This window comes from Salmo salar, chromosome 05 (assembly GCF_965601325.2).
Source record: "Salmo salar chromosome 05, fSalSal1, whole genome shotgun sequence".
NCBI lineage: Eukaryota > Metazoa > Chordata > Actinopteri > Salmoniformes > Salmonidae > Salmo > Salmo salar.
Window position 1 is genome coordinate 25,779,504 of NC_138295.1, and position 16,306 is coordinate 25,795,809.

The 16,306-nt window shown below is 43.3% G+C and overlaps 1 protein-coding gene across 1 annotated transcript in view; it reads left to right on the forward strand.

Annotated features, from left to right (window-relative positions):
- The window catches only part of LOC106604551 (short transient receptor potential channel 3), a 51,922-nt gene that overhangs the window by 21,361 nt on the left and 14,255 nt on the right, over positions 1-16,306 (forward strand). Inside the window, exons 4-5 of the mRNA XM_045718010.2 lie at positions 12,061-12,225; positions 14,355-14,571. Coding sequence (XP_045573966.1) covers positions 12,061-12,225; positions 14,355-14,571 — 382 coding nt within the window. The remainder of the gene's footprint in view (positions 1-12,060; positions 12,226-14,354; positions 14,572-16,306) is intronic.

Below are 16,306 nucleotides of genomic sequence, written 5' to 3' on the forward strand. Positions count from 1 at the left end.
TGCTGCTAGAACAGCCTCCACTCTTCTGGGAAGGCTTTCCACTAGATGTTGGAACATTGCTGTGGGAACTTGCATCTATTCAGCCACCAGCATTAGCGAGGTCGAGCACTGATGTTGAGTGATTAGGCCTGGCTTGCAGTCGGCGTTCCAATTCATCCCATGGGGGTTGAGATGGGGTTGAGGTCAGGGCTCTCTGCAGGCCAGTCAAGTTCTTCCACACCGATCTCAACAAACCATTTCTGTATGGACCTCGCTTTGTGCAAGGGTCATTGTCATGCTGAAACAGGAAAGGGCCTTTCCCAACTGTTGCCACAAAGTTGGAAGCACAGAATCGTCTAAAATGTCATTCTATGCTGGAGCGTTAATATTTGTCTTTACTGGGACTAATGGGCCTATCCCGAACCATGAAAAACAGCCCCAGACCATTAACTTTACAGTTAACTTTAACATTAACTTTACAGGCACTATGCATTGGGGCAGGTAGGGTTCTCCCGGGATCCGCCAAACCCAGATTTGTCCGTTGGACTGCTTGTTGGTGAAGCATCACTCTAGAGAATGCGTTTCCACTGCTCTAGAGTCCAATGGTGGTGAGCTTTACACCACTCCAGCCGATCCTTGGCATTGCGCATGTTGGTCCTAGACTTGTGTGCAGCTGCTCGGCAATGGAAACCCATTTCATGAAGCTCCCGACGCACACTTTTTGTGTTGACGTTGCTTCCAGAGGCAGTTTGGAACTTGGTAGTTAGTGTTTCAACTGAGGACAGAGGATTTTTATGGGGCACACACATCAGCACTCGATGGGTCCCATTCTGTGAGTTTGTGTGGCCTACAACTTCGCGACTGAGCCGTTGTTGCTCCTAGATGTTTCCACTTCACAATAACAGCATTTACAGCTCTAGCAGTGCATGAATTTGAATAACTGACTTGTTGGAATGGTCGCAACCTATGACGGTGCCACATTGAAAGTTATTGAGCTCTTCAGTTAGGCCATTCTACTGCCAATGTTTGTCTGTGGAGATTGGATGGCTGTGTGCTCGATTTTATACACATGACAGCAACGGGTGTGGCTGAAATGGCCGAATCCACTAATTTGAAGGGGTGTCTACATACTTTTGTGTATATAGTGTATGTGACATAATATGCTACTTTAAGAACTACTGGCTAAAAAGCATACAAAAGTACCAGAGAATCTCTTTAAGCAACCAGGTGGAATTCTTAACACCACATCAGAATGATAAGGAGGCATTTGAGGTAGTGCCAAATCCCATAAGCAGTGTAGTGCATTTACAGTATATCTCAGCCTCAGGCTGCCACTTGAGAAATACATTTGCAAGCAACATCCTCTCTCCCTATTGTCAATGGATCCAGCCTGAGGGAGCGCTTTACTATTTCGCAAGCCCCCAAATGACATTTTCCTAATCTGCAGCAGAGATGCAAACTGGAGCTGGCGCTCTTCACACTCTAAGGGGTAACACATGGAGGGGAATCCTGATTGTGTGTGCCACGTTTCCCCTCAGGAACATTGAGTCATCTGGATCCATCTCCCCAGGATGTGACCTAGCTGTGCCATGACCAGAGATAGAATACCATGATTGACCTCCCCAGGATGTGACCTAGCTGTGCCATGACCACAGATAGAATGCCATGATTGACCTCCCCAGGATGTGACCTAGCTGTGCCATGACCATAGGTAGAATACCATGATTGACCTCCCCAGGATGTGACCTAGCTGTGCCATGACCACAGATAGAATGCCATGATTGACCTCCCCGGGATGTGACCTAGCTGTGCCATGACCATAGGTAGAATACCATGATTGACCTCCCCAGGATGTGACCTAGCTGTGCCATGACCACAGATAGAATGCCATGATTGACCTCCCCAGGATGTGACCTAGCTGTGCCATGACCATAGGTAGAATACCATGATTGACCTCCCCAGGATGTGACCTAGCTGTGCCATGACCATAGGTAGAATACCATGATTGACCTCCCCGGGATGTGACCTAGCTGTGCCATGACCATAGGTAGAATACCATGATTGACCTCCCCGGGATGTGACCTAGCTGTGCCATGACCATAGGTAGAATGCCCTGATTGACTGAACACATAAAGATCTATTTTATCCAGCAAAATGTTGTTGCAGACAACAGATGATGTATTACTAATCTCTGTGACAGATGCCTTTGCACCGCCACTGTGATTTTGGGCTTAATCAAATGACATTTTATTTGTATTTGTCACATATTTGTCACACCGAATACAACAGTTCTACAACAATCTTTTGTGTCAGTGTAGTGTGTGTGAGTGAGTGTACAGTGAGGGGAAAAAAGTACGTTTGCCCACTGACAAAGAAATTATCAGTCTATCATTTTAATGGTAGGTTTATTTGAACAGCGAGAGATAGAATAACAACAAAAATCCAGAAAAACACATGTCAAAAATTGTATAAATCTATTTGCATTTTAATGAGGGAAATAAGTATTTGACCCCCTCTCAATCAAAAAGATTTCTGGCCCCCAGGTGTCTTTTATACAGGTAGCGAGCTGAGATTAGGAGCAAACTCTTAAAGGGAATGCTCCTAATCTCAGTTTGTTACCTGTATAAAAGACACCTGTCCACAGAAGCAATCAATCAATCAGATTCCAAACTCTCCACCATGGCCAAGACCAAAGAGCTCCCCAAGGATGTCAGGGACAAGATTGTAGACCTACACAAGGCTGGAATGGGCTACAAGACCATCGTCAAGCAGCTTGGTGAGAAGGTGACAACAGTTGGTGCGATTATTCGCAAGTGGAAAAACACAAAAGAACTGTCAATCTCCCTCGGCCTGGGACTCCATGCAAGATCTCACCTCGTAGAGTTGCAATGATCATGAGAACGGTGGGGAATCAGCCCAGAACTACACAGGAGGATATTGTCAATGATCTCAAGGCATCTGGGACCATAGTCACCAAGAAAACAATTGGTAACACACTACGCCGTGAAGGACTGAAATCCTGCAGCGCCCGCAAGGTCCCTCTGCTCAAGAAAGCACATATACATGCCCGTCTGAAGTTTGCCAATGAACATCTGAATGATTCAGAGGACAACTGGGTGAAAGTGTTGTGGTCAGATGAGACCAAAATTTAGCTTTTTTTGGCATCAACTCAACTCGCTGTGTTTGGAGGAGGAGGAATGCTGCCTATGACCCCATGAACACCATCCCCACCGTCAAACATGGAGGTGGAAACATTGTTTTGTGGGTGTTTTTCTGCTAAGGGGACAGGACAACTTCACCGCATCAAAGGGACGATGGACGGGGCCATGTACCGTCAAATCTTGGGTGAGAACCTCCTTCCCTCAGCCAAGGCATTGAAAATGGGTCGTGGATGGGTATTCCAGCATGACAATGACCCAAAACACACGGCCAAGGCAACAAATGAGTGGCTCAAGAAGAAGCACATTAAGGTCCTGGAGTGGCCTAGCCAGTCTCCAGACCTTAATCCCATTGAAAATCTGTGGAGGGAGCTGAAGGTTCGAGTTGCCAAACGTCAGCCTCGAAACCTTAATGACTTGGAGAAGATCTGCAAAGAGGAGTGGGACAAAATCCCTCCTGAGATGTGTGCAAACCTGGTGGCCAACTACAATAAACGTCTGACCTTTGTGATTGCCAACAAGGGTTTTGCCACCAAGTACTAAGTCATGTTTTGCAGAGGGGTCAAATACTTATTTCCCTCATTAAAATGCACATCAATTTATAACATTTTTGACATGTGTTTTTCTGGATGTTGTTGTTGTTATTCTGTCTCTCACTGTTCAAATAAACCTACCATTAAAATTATAGACTGATCATTTCTTTGTCAGTGGGCAAACGTACAAAATCAACAGGGGATGAAATACTTTTTTCCCTCACTGTATATACAGTCTTGTGAGTGTGCATAGTCAGTGTAACATAGTGTCAATGCAGATAGTCCGGGTAACCATTTATTTAACTATTTAGCTGTCTTATTGCTTGGAGGTAGAAGCTATCTCTGAGCCTGTTGGTCCGAGAGCCGATGCCGTACCGTTTGCTGGACAGTAGCAAAGTGAACAGTCTATTGCTTGGATGGTTGAAGTCTTTGCCAATTTATTGGGCCTTCCTCTGACGCCTGATATAGAGGTCCTGGATGACAGGGAGCTCGGTCCTAGTGATGTTCTGGGCCGTCCGCACCACCCTCTGTAGCGCTTTGCGGTTGAGGGCGGTGCAATTGCCATAGCAAGCAGTGATGCAGCCAGTCGAGATGCTCTCGATGGTGCTGCTGTAGAACTTTTTGAGGGTCCAAGGGGCCATGACAAATTTTTCAGCCTCTTGAGAGGGAAGGGACACTGCTTTCTTCACGACTGTGCGGGTGTGTGTGAACCATGTTAAGTCCTTAGTGATGTAGACGCAAATTAACTTGAAGCTCTCGACCCGCTCCACAACTTCCCCGTCAATGTGGATGGGGGCTTGCTCTCCTCTCTTTCTCCTATAGTCCACAATCAGCTCCTTACTGATGTTAAGGTGAAGCTGTTTTTTGACTAGTCAGTATATTTATTTACCAAATGACCATTTGCTCCATATGTTAAAAGCCCATAAGCGGAAATTCACTGTTTTGCAATTTATAGACGATGCACAGAGCTTACCCATGATGGTGCACAACAATTGAAGTCAATAAGTCATTGTTTTAGTCAAAGTATGATCAGTGGTGTATAGTATTTACAGTGCCTTCGGGAAGTATTAATAATGTTGACTTTTTCCACATTTTGTTACAGCCTTATTCTAAAATTGATTAAAAAAAATCAAAATCCTGAGCAGTCTACACACAAGACCCCATCATGACAAAGCAAAAACACATTTTTAGACATTTTTGCAGATTTATTGAAAATAAAAAACTTACATTTATATAAGTATTCAGACCTTTTGCTATGAGACATGAAATTGAGCTCAGGTGCACCCTGTTTCCATTGATCATCCTTGATGTTTCAACAACTTAATTGGAGTCCACCTGTGGTAAATTCAATTGATTGGACAAGATTTGGAAAAGCACAAACCTGTCTAAATAAGGTCCCACAATTGATAGTGCATGTCAGAGCAAAAACCAAGCCATGATGTTGAAGGAATTGTCCAAAGAGCTCCGAGACAGGATTGCATCGAGGCACAGATCTGGGGAAGGTTACCAAAACATTTCTGCAGCATTGAAGGTCCCCAAGAACACAGTGGCCTCCATCATTCTTAAATGGAAAAAGTTTGGAAACACCAAGACTCTGCCTAGAACTGTCCGCCCGGACAATCGGGGGAGAAGGGTCTTGGTCAGGGAGGTGGGGGTATCTGTACTTTACTTTACTATTTATATTTTTGACAACTCTTACTTTTACTCCACTACATTCCTAAAGAAAATAATGTTATTTTTACTCCATTCATTTTTCCAGAGCCAGACGCGATCACCATGATGGAACACTGGAGCCTCACTTCGGTGGTGGTCCGCATGCTCCTTCTGGCGGCGGACGGCATGCTTTAGTCTCACGTGGGCAGCGTTCCAAACTTCCTCTGCGCGCCAGAACCACTCGTCCACCACAGGGGCTTCGGTCTGGCTCAGGGTCCATGGGGCCAGGGCCGGCTGATATCCCAGGACGCACTAGAAGGGAGTCTGCCCAGTGGAGGAGTGACAAATTGAGTTCTGGGCGTACCCAGCCCAGGGAAGGAACCAGCCCCACACCCCTTGCCGGTCCTGGCAGTGACTCCTAAGGAACCTCCCCTTCCTCTGGTTGGTCCTCTCCACCTGCCTGTTGGACTGAGGCCGGTACTCGGATGTGAGGCTGGCCGTGGCCCCCATCTTCTCCAAGAAAGCTCTTCATAATCGCGACGTGAATTGGGGGCCACGGTCGGAGACTGGAAGGCCATAGTGCCTGAAGACCTGCTGGAAGAGTGCCTAAGCAACCTGGAGGGTGGTAGGGAGACCAGAGAGAGGGATAAAATGGTAGGATTTAGAGAATCTGTCCACAGCAACCATAATAGTGGTGAAACCATCAGACGGAGGGAGATCAGTCAAAAAATCTATGGACAGATGGGACCAAAGCCGCTGAGGCATGGGAAGGAGTTTCCCTGCTGGAGCGTGCCGAGGATATTTGGTTTGGGCACATACGAAGCATGAGTTGACAAAGAGGGCGACGTCCTGCGCGAAGGTGGACCATCAGTACTTTTCAGAGATGGATTTAATGGTGCAGGTGTTACCTGGGTGTCCAGCGGTGAGGGAGTTGTGCGCCCAGGTCAACAGTCAGTCTCTTACCCTGTGGGGGCGTAGATGTGCTCAAGAGGGCAGGTAGCAGGCGAGGGTTCCCTCTCCAGAGCCTGGCGGATGTCCACATATACGTCCCAAAACACGGGGCCAATGATATTGGGGGACGGAATGATAGGTTGGAGGGCACTTACAAGACTCTCAACTGACGTGGAACCTAGGAAGGGTTTGGCAGAAAACGACGATGATGCAATACTCAACTCGCCTACCTTGGGAGATGGGTGATCACGGGGCCGCCTCTCCGCACCCTGTGTTGGAAGGCACCAGACATGGCTGAAGCTGGTGCCCCTCCTGGCCGCAATCTGGACACAGCCCCAGCTGTCTCCGGCGACGCTGCTCTGCCATGGAGAGGTGTGTGGCCCCTACCTCCATGGGTTCAGGATCTGCCTCAGAACGGACAAAGGAGGAGGGCGAGGAGAGAGTGAGGTGCCGACGCTTCCGAAGAAGGTTGTCCAGATGGATGGCCATCGCGATGAACACGTCTAAGGAAAGGTTGTTGTCCCAGCACACCAATTGCATCTGGACCTCCTCACGCAGTCATCTACTGAATAGGGTGCAGTAGACCGGCGACGTCGAGAGCCGGAGAGAGGGAGTGGGAGTAGGCGTGACAGGAATGTGAAATTATTTATACTTTTACTTTTGATACTTAAGTATATTTTAGCAATTACATTCACTTTTGATACTTAAGTATATTTAAAACCTAATCTTTTTTTACATTTACTCAAGTAGAATTTTACTGGTGACTTTCACTTTTACTTCAGTCATTTTCAATTAAGGTATCTTTACTTTTACTGAAGTATGACAATTGGGTACTTTTTCCACCACTGAGTATGATATATTTGGGCTTGAAGTGGGAAATCCGAAGTGGGGACAATGCCGTATGTTTCCCTTATGATATGACGGCTAATACTTTTCAGTCTACATTTCTTTCCAGGGCTGGGTTTTATTTTAACGTTACCATTCACCAGTATGGCATTGTTTATTCATCAGAAACACCTGCAAAGTCCTTCCCCTTTGCGAGTCTCAAATGAACCAAACAGCTTTTCGCCGTAACCAACACGTGGAGCAAATTAAAATAGGGGGTGCAAACCTATGTTTTTTCACCTCTACTTTTTTTTTACAGAAATTTAACATGGATCATTTATACATTTCAACCTACTTTTTTTAGCTAGTCTGTATTAAAATAAATAAATAATATATTTATTATATTTCATAAATGGTATAATTGCGTGACATGATTGCACTTTGCATCATGCTCCCCCGTCGCCCCAACATGAATGCTTCACTACATGCTTCATTGCTTTGATTGGTGCAGCCAGCGTCTATCCTATATTATAAACTGGATAGTTTGAGCCCTGAATGCTGATTGGCTGACAGCCGTGGTATATCCGACCATGTACCACTGGTTTGACAAAACATTTATTTTTACTGCTCTAATTACATTGATAACCAAAATAGCAATAAGGCACCTCGGGGGTTTGTGGTATATGACCAATATACAACCGATATACCACGGCTAAGGGCTGTATCCAGGCACTCCGCGTTGCATTGTGCATACGAACACCTCTTAGCTGTGGTATATTGGCCATATAACACACCCCCTCGTGCCTTATTGCTTAAATGAACAGGCACCTGCAAAATAACGTTCAAGGAACTTGTTTATCTATTTTGCTGTTCTGTTGTAACATTTGTATTGGTGTTTTGTGTCTGATGCACTCAGGGTGTTGTTACATGTCATTTGCGACATGCATCATGAGCAAAGTAATTGTAGCCTATCATTTCACTTCCCCTGTGAGAACCATGAGCATGGCTGACTTGGCTTTGCTGTACCGCAGCTGAAGCCTGCCAGTTTCACCATATCCATTATAATGTAGAAAAACACATGTCTCTTATGGAAGATGCCAAAACTTTGGAGATAACAATAGATGGTGAAGTCAAAGATACTGTTTTCCGTCTGTGGTGAAGTTTTCCCTATTATGCTAATGACAACTCCAGTAGAACCAGCTTAGCCAGCTGGCTAATCTTTTGAATACAGTGTAGTTTGAAAAAAGACAGCAACAACAGATAACGTTAGCTAGCTAGATAAGGTTAATAAGATGGCTAGCTAAGGTTAGCATGCTACCTAGCAACACTGACAGCTCTCAATTGCCTGTTTGTTGATGTTTCTCGATCACTAGAGGTGGAAGTCATTACAACATTATTTCCCTCCCCCAATTCGTGAATATGTATATGTAGCCTGCATCATTCTTCGGAGGTGGAACCTTAACAAAAATTACATCGAAATAGGGGCGGCATTGCCCTCTAGTGGGCGCATTTAAAATCAAACAATGTGTATAAACCCTGGATTGCTTATGCTATGTAATGGCCAGTGAAAGGCTTTGAAGCCAACAGGCAGGCATGTTGGTACTCCCCAGTAGGAGCAGTCCTCCATAGGAATTAATGGAATTCTACAGTCTTTCAATATAATCTTTCAAGGACAAAATTGTATGTATCACAGTAACATTATTACTCTCTAAAAATATATATATTTTAAGGAATATAAGGAAAACAAATGTAGACATTAATAAATGCATTTCTATATCGTCCAAAATAAAATAAATTACACTGGAGTAGGAGTACCAAGATGGCTGCGCGGTGGCTTCAAAACAAATAGTTATCTAGAGTTAATGCATATAATTGGTTAAAGTGGAAAGACCAGTGCCAATTTTTTTTAATTGCAACTTTTCCAAATAGTTCAGATAGTTGAATATAAATGGCTAACTAAAGTCAATATATCATCCGGCTCTGTGTGCACTTGCTATGTTAATGATGCTGAGTGTTTGGTGTCATCACTGTGACTTGCGGTTTTATGTTTGTTGTTGTCAGGCTTGGGTAGGTTACTTTCTAAATGTAATCCATTACAGTTACTAGTTACCTGTCCAAAACTGTAATCTATAACGTAACTTTTGGATTACCCAAACTCAGTAACATAATCTGATTACATTCAGTTACTTTTAGATTACTTTCCCCTTAAGAGGCATTAGAAGAAGACAAATTGTATGTTACCAATTGAACGACATCTATTGCAGGCTAAATCAATGTTAAAGTTTACATAGCTGGCCATATATGGATGTTCCATTTTACTTTATGGGTTGGTTATGTAGGCTTCTTCTAACCCATCGCTTTCTACTACACATAATAATACGGTTAAATTATGTCTTTACATAAATATATATCATTTATGAATCCAGAAATGGATGTAGCAACTACAGATGGCCCCTTGTAAGTCTATCAGAAGTGTGCGAGTTTGAGCATGTGTCAGTTAGATGTTGCAGGAGCGCATTTTTCACTCTCTGTCCACTGTTTTCAGAAACAATGTATGATAGGAAGCTTAAACTTTTTGAATTCAACCATTATTAGGTTCAAATACACATTAAGATCTGTGAACAGCCATCCACAACAACCACAATCCGTAAGGCGCAAATGGCTAAGTGAGAGAGCAGCAGTGTGATTCACATCAATGCGCTTTGGTAGATATCAATAATAAGTGATATCCGTATCGCCGTAGACACTGCTGTCATCCTAAACCTTAGCGTTTATTCAAATTGGATAATCTTTGAATGGCGACAGCAGGTGCACCATTGGAAGACATAGCTTGGACTGTAGCCTACAAAAGCCTATTCCGGCTCTTTTCACACGATCCATCAAACACATTTGGTGTGTCATCATACTGGTCTCTGACTTGTGGCCAGACTCGCTCAGGTGGAACAAACTTAAACGTGCACCTTTTTTCAATGCTGATTTGAATGTCATTGAGAAAACAGAGAAGTGTTTAACATCCTTTCTGTATTTAAAAGTAATCCTCTAAGTAATCATCTAGTTTTTCAAAAGTATCTGTAATCTGATTACAATATTTTTGCTGGTAACGTAACGGATTACATTTACCTTTTTTTTTTGTAATCCCTTACATGTAACTGATTACATGTAATCCGTTACTCCCCAACCCTGGTTGTTATATTGTCATTATAGTTTATTTGTATGTATGATTATGTTGCTGCCTGTTGCCCAGGGCACCCTTGAAAAACAGATTTGCGTGTCAGTGTGACTCACAAGGTTAAATGAATCATAAAAAAATAAAAGGATTAACTGAAAATGGAGTTGTACAGCAAGTTGAATCTTTAGTTGGTACTTCAGACAACTGAAACAAAAAACATGCCATTACAGTTAGCTTGTAAAATGGGATTCGAAAGGTTAGATAATGCATAAAATGAATTAAATCATAAGGAAGTTGCATAGCAAGTTGAATCTTTTGTTGGCACCATATAAAATAGTAGAAAATACCGTTCCATCATGATAAATAGCTTTTAAAAGCTTTTGAAAAACTGTAAGGCAGAGTGACATCTTTCAGGATGACCCAAACCACCATTAGAGCTTTTGAACACCTACTGCAGCTTGCTACCCCTGACAGACATTGAGTTTCTACCTATTGAATTTTGCCCAGGTTTTCTCACATGAAGTGTTTTAAAATGTCCTTAGCCTGTTACTGGCAGGTTAATGTTCCCCTCAACTCTTTTGCATCTCGTTCTTGTCCCAGGATTTGTTGTACACTGACAAATCATCCCAATGCCACACGGCTCTCCCTCTCCAAAGAATCGATAATAATAAACTCACTGCTCCTTATTCATAGCCGTTCTGGCTTCGCCTCGATTCCTCATTCAACAGAATAATTAATTGGCCATATTTTCCAATTCAGTCATTGCTAGCCTTGTAGCAAAAAGGGGGAGCCGATGTAGCACAACCATGACATTAAAAACCCAAAGGCACAGAGGTTTGTTATTCATTAACCTAGTGGGTTCCATTCAGAACGCATTGCACACTTGAGGATGGAGCTTGTTTCTTGCTACAGGTGGCAATGCACCTCTCTCTGGCCCAGAATTAATTTTGTCTGTATCTCAAAGTTATTCTCGAAGTACCTGGGAGCAACAGTTTGAGGGTCAATCCCATTTAAATCCCAGGAAATGGCCACCACTCCTGTCCATTATTTTTTTTCTTCAATTGGAATTGCATGTCTGTTTGTTCCCATATTAGAATGAACATGGGAACTCAAACGTTTTACATCCCCTTGATACTGGTTAATGTTCATATCTTGTAGTATTTGGTCTTTATGGATTGACTGGGCTGGCAGACGGTGTCAAGAAAACCCACAGAGAGAACTGTTCAGTTCATTAATGGCTCAGTAGCGTTTGATTGAAAACTTCCATTACTCAGACGGGGAACACCACCTACCCAAATCTTCCCACAGCAGCCACCGCTGATGAGAGTGTAATGTATTTCCCCAGATTTGATCAAGCCTGTTAATGTGATTAAATGAGAGTCTCTCACTCTCTCTCTCTCTCTCACACACACACACACACACACACACACACACACACACACACACACACACACATAGACACACACTATAGGCCCACTTAAAATGCAAATGACCAACCAATGACTGGTGCCTCCACTCAGCAGTCCCCTTTTATCTGGTGTCCACCTGGTGCCTACAGAATAGATTCAGAACTGGGTTTTCATCCTCATTGTCCAGACTAAACGGAGTGGCAGTGTAGAGGATGAACCAGGTCTGCCACTCAGCCTCTTTGCTTCCCTAGACTGCTTTCCCATTTTATTAGCTCTATTATAAAGACAGTATATAGCTCATCCTTGCTTCCCCAGGCTGCTTCCCGATTGCATTAACTTAAACATTACATCTCATTTCCTGTTTTCTCTCTCCTCCCCCACAGTTTGTGGCCCACCCCAACTGCCAGCAGCAGCTGCTGACGATCTGGTATGAGAACCTGTCGGGCCTGAGGGAGCAGACCATTGCTGTGAAGTGCCTGGTGGTGGTGGCTGTGGCCCTGGGTCTGCCCTTGCTAGCTGTGGGTTACTGGTTCGCCCCTTGCAGTCGGGTAAGAGTACCACGTCCACTGACATACCCGCTGACTATGCACGTGCACGCTGAGATGTTGAACTGTTGCACCCTCTTTAACCACTCTGGTTATTATTTGACCCTGCTGGTCATCTATGAACGTTTGGACGTCTTGAAGAACGATCTGGCCTTGTAGCTGGCACATTTGTTATTGTTTTTATTTTGAGAAAATGCGCCTCCAGCATCGTGGAGAAAAAACTCACAGTACATACTCTGCTGTTCTATCTTGCGGGAAATTATGTACAATGATGTCAGAGGTGTTCGTTGTTTGACGTAACGTCTTTGTTGAAATATCGCAAACGGACCTGGCAGTTTCCCCACTATAATCTCCACCCAACACAGCCAAAAGAGGACTGGCCACCCCTCGGAGCCTGGTTCCACTCTGCACAGTGCTCTTTGGGGTTTTAGGCTGGGAATCTGTATTGCACTTTGTGACAACTACTGATATAAAAGGGCTTTAGAAAATAAATGTGATCGATTTAATTTCATTGATTGATGATTGTTTTGCAATGTGACATGTAATGTCTGCCAAAAGAGTATAGATAGAAGTCTGGCATGCAAGGCCACCCACCGCCATCATTCCTGCCACTCAGAACCTCTCAGGTAGATCAACTGGAGCATAACCAGGCTGTAGAGTTCAAAGTGAAATACAGAGGCTGTGTTGGGACAAAATTCACCAATTGTGTTCCCTTCATTTATCTCAAATCAAACCAGAGTATATGAAGAGTATTGCTTCTAGCCCATAGAATTACATATATATGGTCCCATTACCCAAACCTCCCATTGAAAAGTAAAACAGACGTTTACAGCCACCTGTGATTAAAGTAAATAAGTCTAGGTGTGTGAGGGTAAATAAGTCTAGGCGTGTGAAGGTAAATACATCTAGGGGTGCGAGGGTAAGTAGTCTAGGGGTGTGATGGTAAATAAAAAGTCTAGGAGTATGAGGGTAAATAAATAGTCTAGGAGTGTGAGGGTAAATAAAAAGTCTAGGAGTGTGAGGGTAAATAAATAGTCTAGGAGTGTGAGGGTAAATAAATAGTCTAGGAGTGTGAGGGTAAATAAATAGTCTAGGAGTGTGAGGGTAAATAAATAGTCTAGGAGTGTGAGGGTAAATAAATAGGGTGTAGTATGCTTGTTTGTTTATATTCTTTTACCCTGCCCTACCCAGGTGGTTTATTGAAAAGTCTTAAGTTTCAGTAGTATAAAGAGAGTCTCTCGCAACGCTCCAATTAAATGTAAGTGTTACATTTTCTATCTTTAGGGATGTTGTTTACCATCTCATAAAGACTAACAATGTGTGTTTTAATCATTGAGGGCTATAAGAGGAATGGAGAGAAGCAGAGCAACAGCTGGGCATGGTAATGGGTTAGTGGTGCGGGCACAATGCCAGTTTGGGTTGTTGGCATCATTACTATTGCTGGCATCATGTTTATTTAGAGGTGGCACCTTGAGAACACTTGGATTTGTTTTTCAGAAATGCTTTGGCCAATTGATTGGTTAGGATTAGGACTAGTAGTAGCTTTTCAGTTGTATAGATCATGAACGAAACCAAAGAAAGTTTAAGTCAATTGATAGGACCACCTAAACTGAATTGATTTGTGTTTGTTGTGAAGTTACTCCAGACTTCACAATAAACTAATTTCAAGCAGGTTGAGGTGACCGTAGCATAGTTTTCTCCATACTTCACAACCAACTAATTTCATCTGACAGGTATATTACAAAGCAGGTTCAAGGAGTTAGCCAGATAACTTTGATAAACAAACAGAAATAACTGTTGATTGTCTGGTTCATTAAGAAAGCTAAACGTACATATGTGTTTTTTGTAGTTGAGAAAATTAAACCAAGCCCATTTCAAGCTTATCTTTCAAGTTAGCTGGCTAACTATCCTGCTTTGTAGTATAGGTTGAGGTGGTTGCAGCATAGTTACTCCAGAGACTTCTTATTGACTGAATGCCCCTGTGCATCCCACCGATCTCACCTGAAGGTTTTACTTGCTATGATGTGGTTGTTTTACCTACCTAAGTTGAATGCACTGATTGTAAGTCACTATGGATGAGAGCATCTGCTAAATGACTGAGGTGCAAATGTGATCCTTCTTATTTTCTGTAGCTGGGCAATGCTTTGCGCAGCCCCTTTATGAAGTTTGTGGCCCATGCTGCCTCCTTCATCATCTTCCTGTGCCTGCTGTTGTTCAACGCATCGGACCGCTTCGAGGGCATCAGCACCATGCCAAACGTGACAGTCACTGACCACCCCATGCAGATCTACCGGGTCAAGACCACTGAATTCAGCTGGACTGAGATCCTCATCATGGTCTGGGTCACAGGTGAGAGAGGATTTATTTGTTTAACATGTTATGGTACTGTGGAGGATTGACGGCACCAGAAGGGCTTGGAAAGGTGTGGACATGCATCAGAGGCAAGGACATACATCAGAGTCATGTTTCATGTCCTGCTTAGATTCAAGTGTCACTGAGTGGACTATCCTGGTTAGATTCAAGTGTCACTGAGTGGACTATCCTGCTTAAATTCAAGTGTCACTGAGTGGACTATCCTGGTTAGATTTAAGTGTCACTGAGTGGACTATCCTGCTTAAATTCAAGTGTCACTGAGTGGACTATCCTGGTTAGATTTAAGTGTCACTGAGTGGACTATCCTGGTCAGATTCAAGTGTCACTGAGTGGACTGTCCTGGTTAGATTCAAGTGTCACTGAGTGGACTGTCCTGGTTAGATTCAAGTGTCACTGAGTGGACTGTCCTGGTTAGATTCAAGTGTCACTGAGTGGACTATCCTGGTTAGATTTAAGTGTCACTGAGTGGACTATCCTGCTTAAATTCAAGTGTCACTGAGTGGACTATCCTGGTTAGATTTAAATGTCACTGAGTGGACTATCCTGGTTAGATTTAAGTGTCACTGAGTGGACTATCCTGCTTAAATTCAAGTGTCACTGAGTGGACTATCCTGGTTAGATTTAAGTGTCACTGAGTGGACTATCCTGGTTAGATTTAAGTGGCACTGAGAGGACTATCCTGCTTAAATTCAAGTGTCACTGAGTGGACTATCCTGGTTAGATTTAAGTGTCACTGAGTGGACTTTCCTGGTTAGATTCACATGAAAAGAAACATATATTGTTTTGTGTATTGTGCTCTATTTAGAACAGTAATCTCTTTTCAATGTGCTCTGAAGAACCTAGCATTTAAAACACAGCAGCTGTATGGCACAATAGTCAGGGAACTATTTTGGCCTTTTCACATTTAAACACTGATGTGCAGTATATTGTATAGTTACAGACAGTATTTTGTTGTTTTTTTTTTATTAAAAATGAAAGGTTTAAGTTCACTTTCCATAGCTTCCCTGGTCAGTTTTACTTAATGTTTAGCAGCCATATTGACCTAAACTTGAACAAGCAGTTGACAGTGCGTACTTGCGAGAAAGAGAATAGGGTAACTCTCTGGGGAGGGGAAAATCAGATGAGATTTTGGTGAGGAGCAGCCTTCAGTCCCGCTGCGGCTCCCGCAAGATTGAAATACCAATTACATTGACACATCTGCAAATGGACCCTCTCCTTCCCCTGCTCTACACAGCAGTCTCCATTCTGTTCTCAGGATGGGGAGGTTTCCAGGGTTGAGTTCATTTGGCATTTGGCATTCATTTGGCATCATTTGGCATCAAATGAACCCAACCTTGGAATCAAATGGAACAAAGTAAACTGAAACAGAGAGCAACGTTTTCTGCTACAAAATGTTTTAAAATTGGTTTCCGTTGCGTGCCCTAATGAACATGACCGTCATATCGAGCCTGGTCGAGTTTGACGCCATTGCAGATGCATCCCATTTGGTCGTAAAGGGCAGAAACCAGGAAGCGATGACCCAAGAGGTCCTCTGACCTTCATTCACCAATCATCTAAATGCACTGTCAATGGTCTCTCAGGAGGGAACATTTCATCCTTTTTCTCTCCCTCTTTGACAGATTGAGTTAACGAATCGATGCAGAGACTATAACTATGTTCCATCTTCTGAATAAATTAAAAGCTATGTTAGAGGTTTTAATCTGTAGTGATT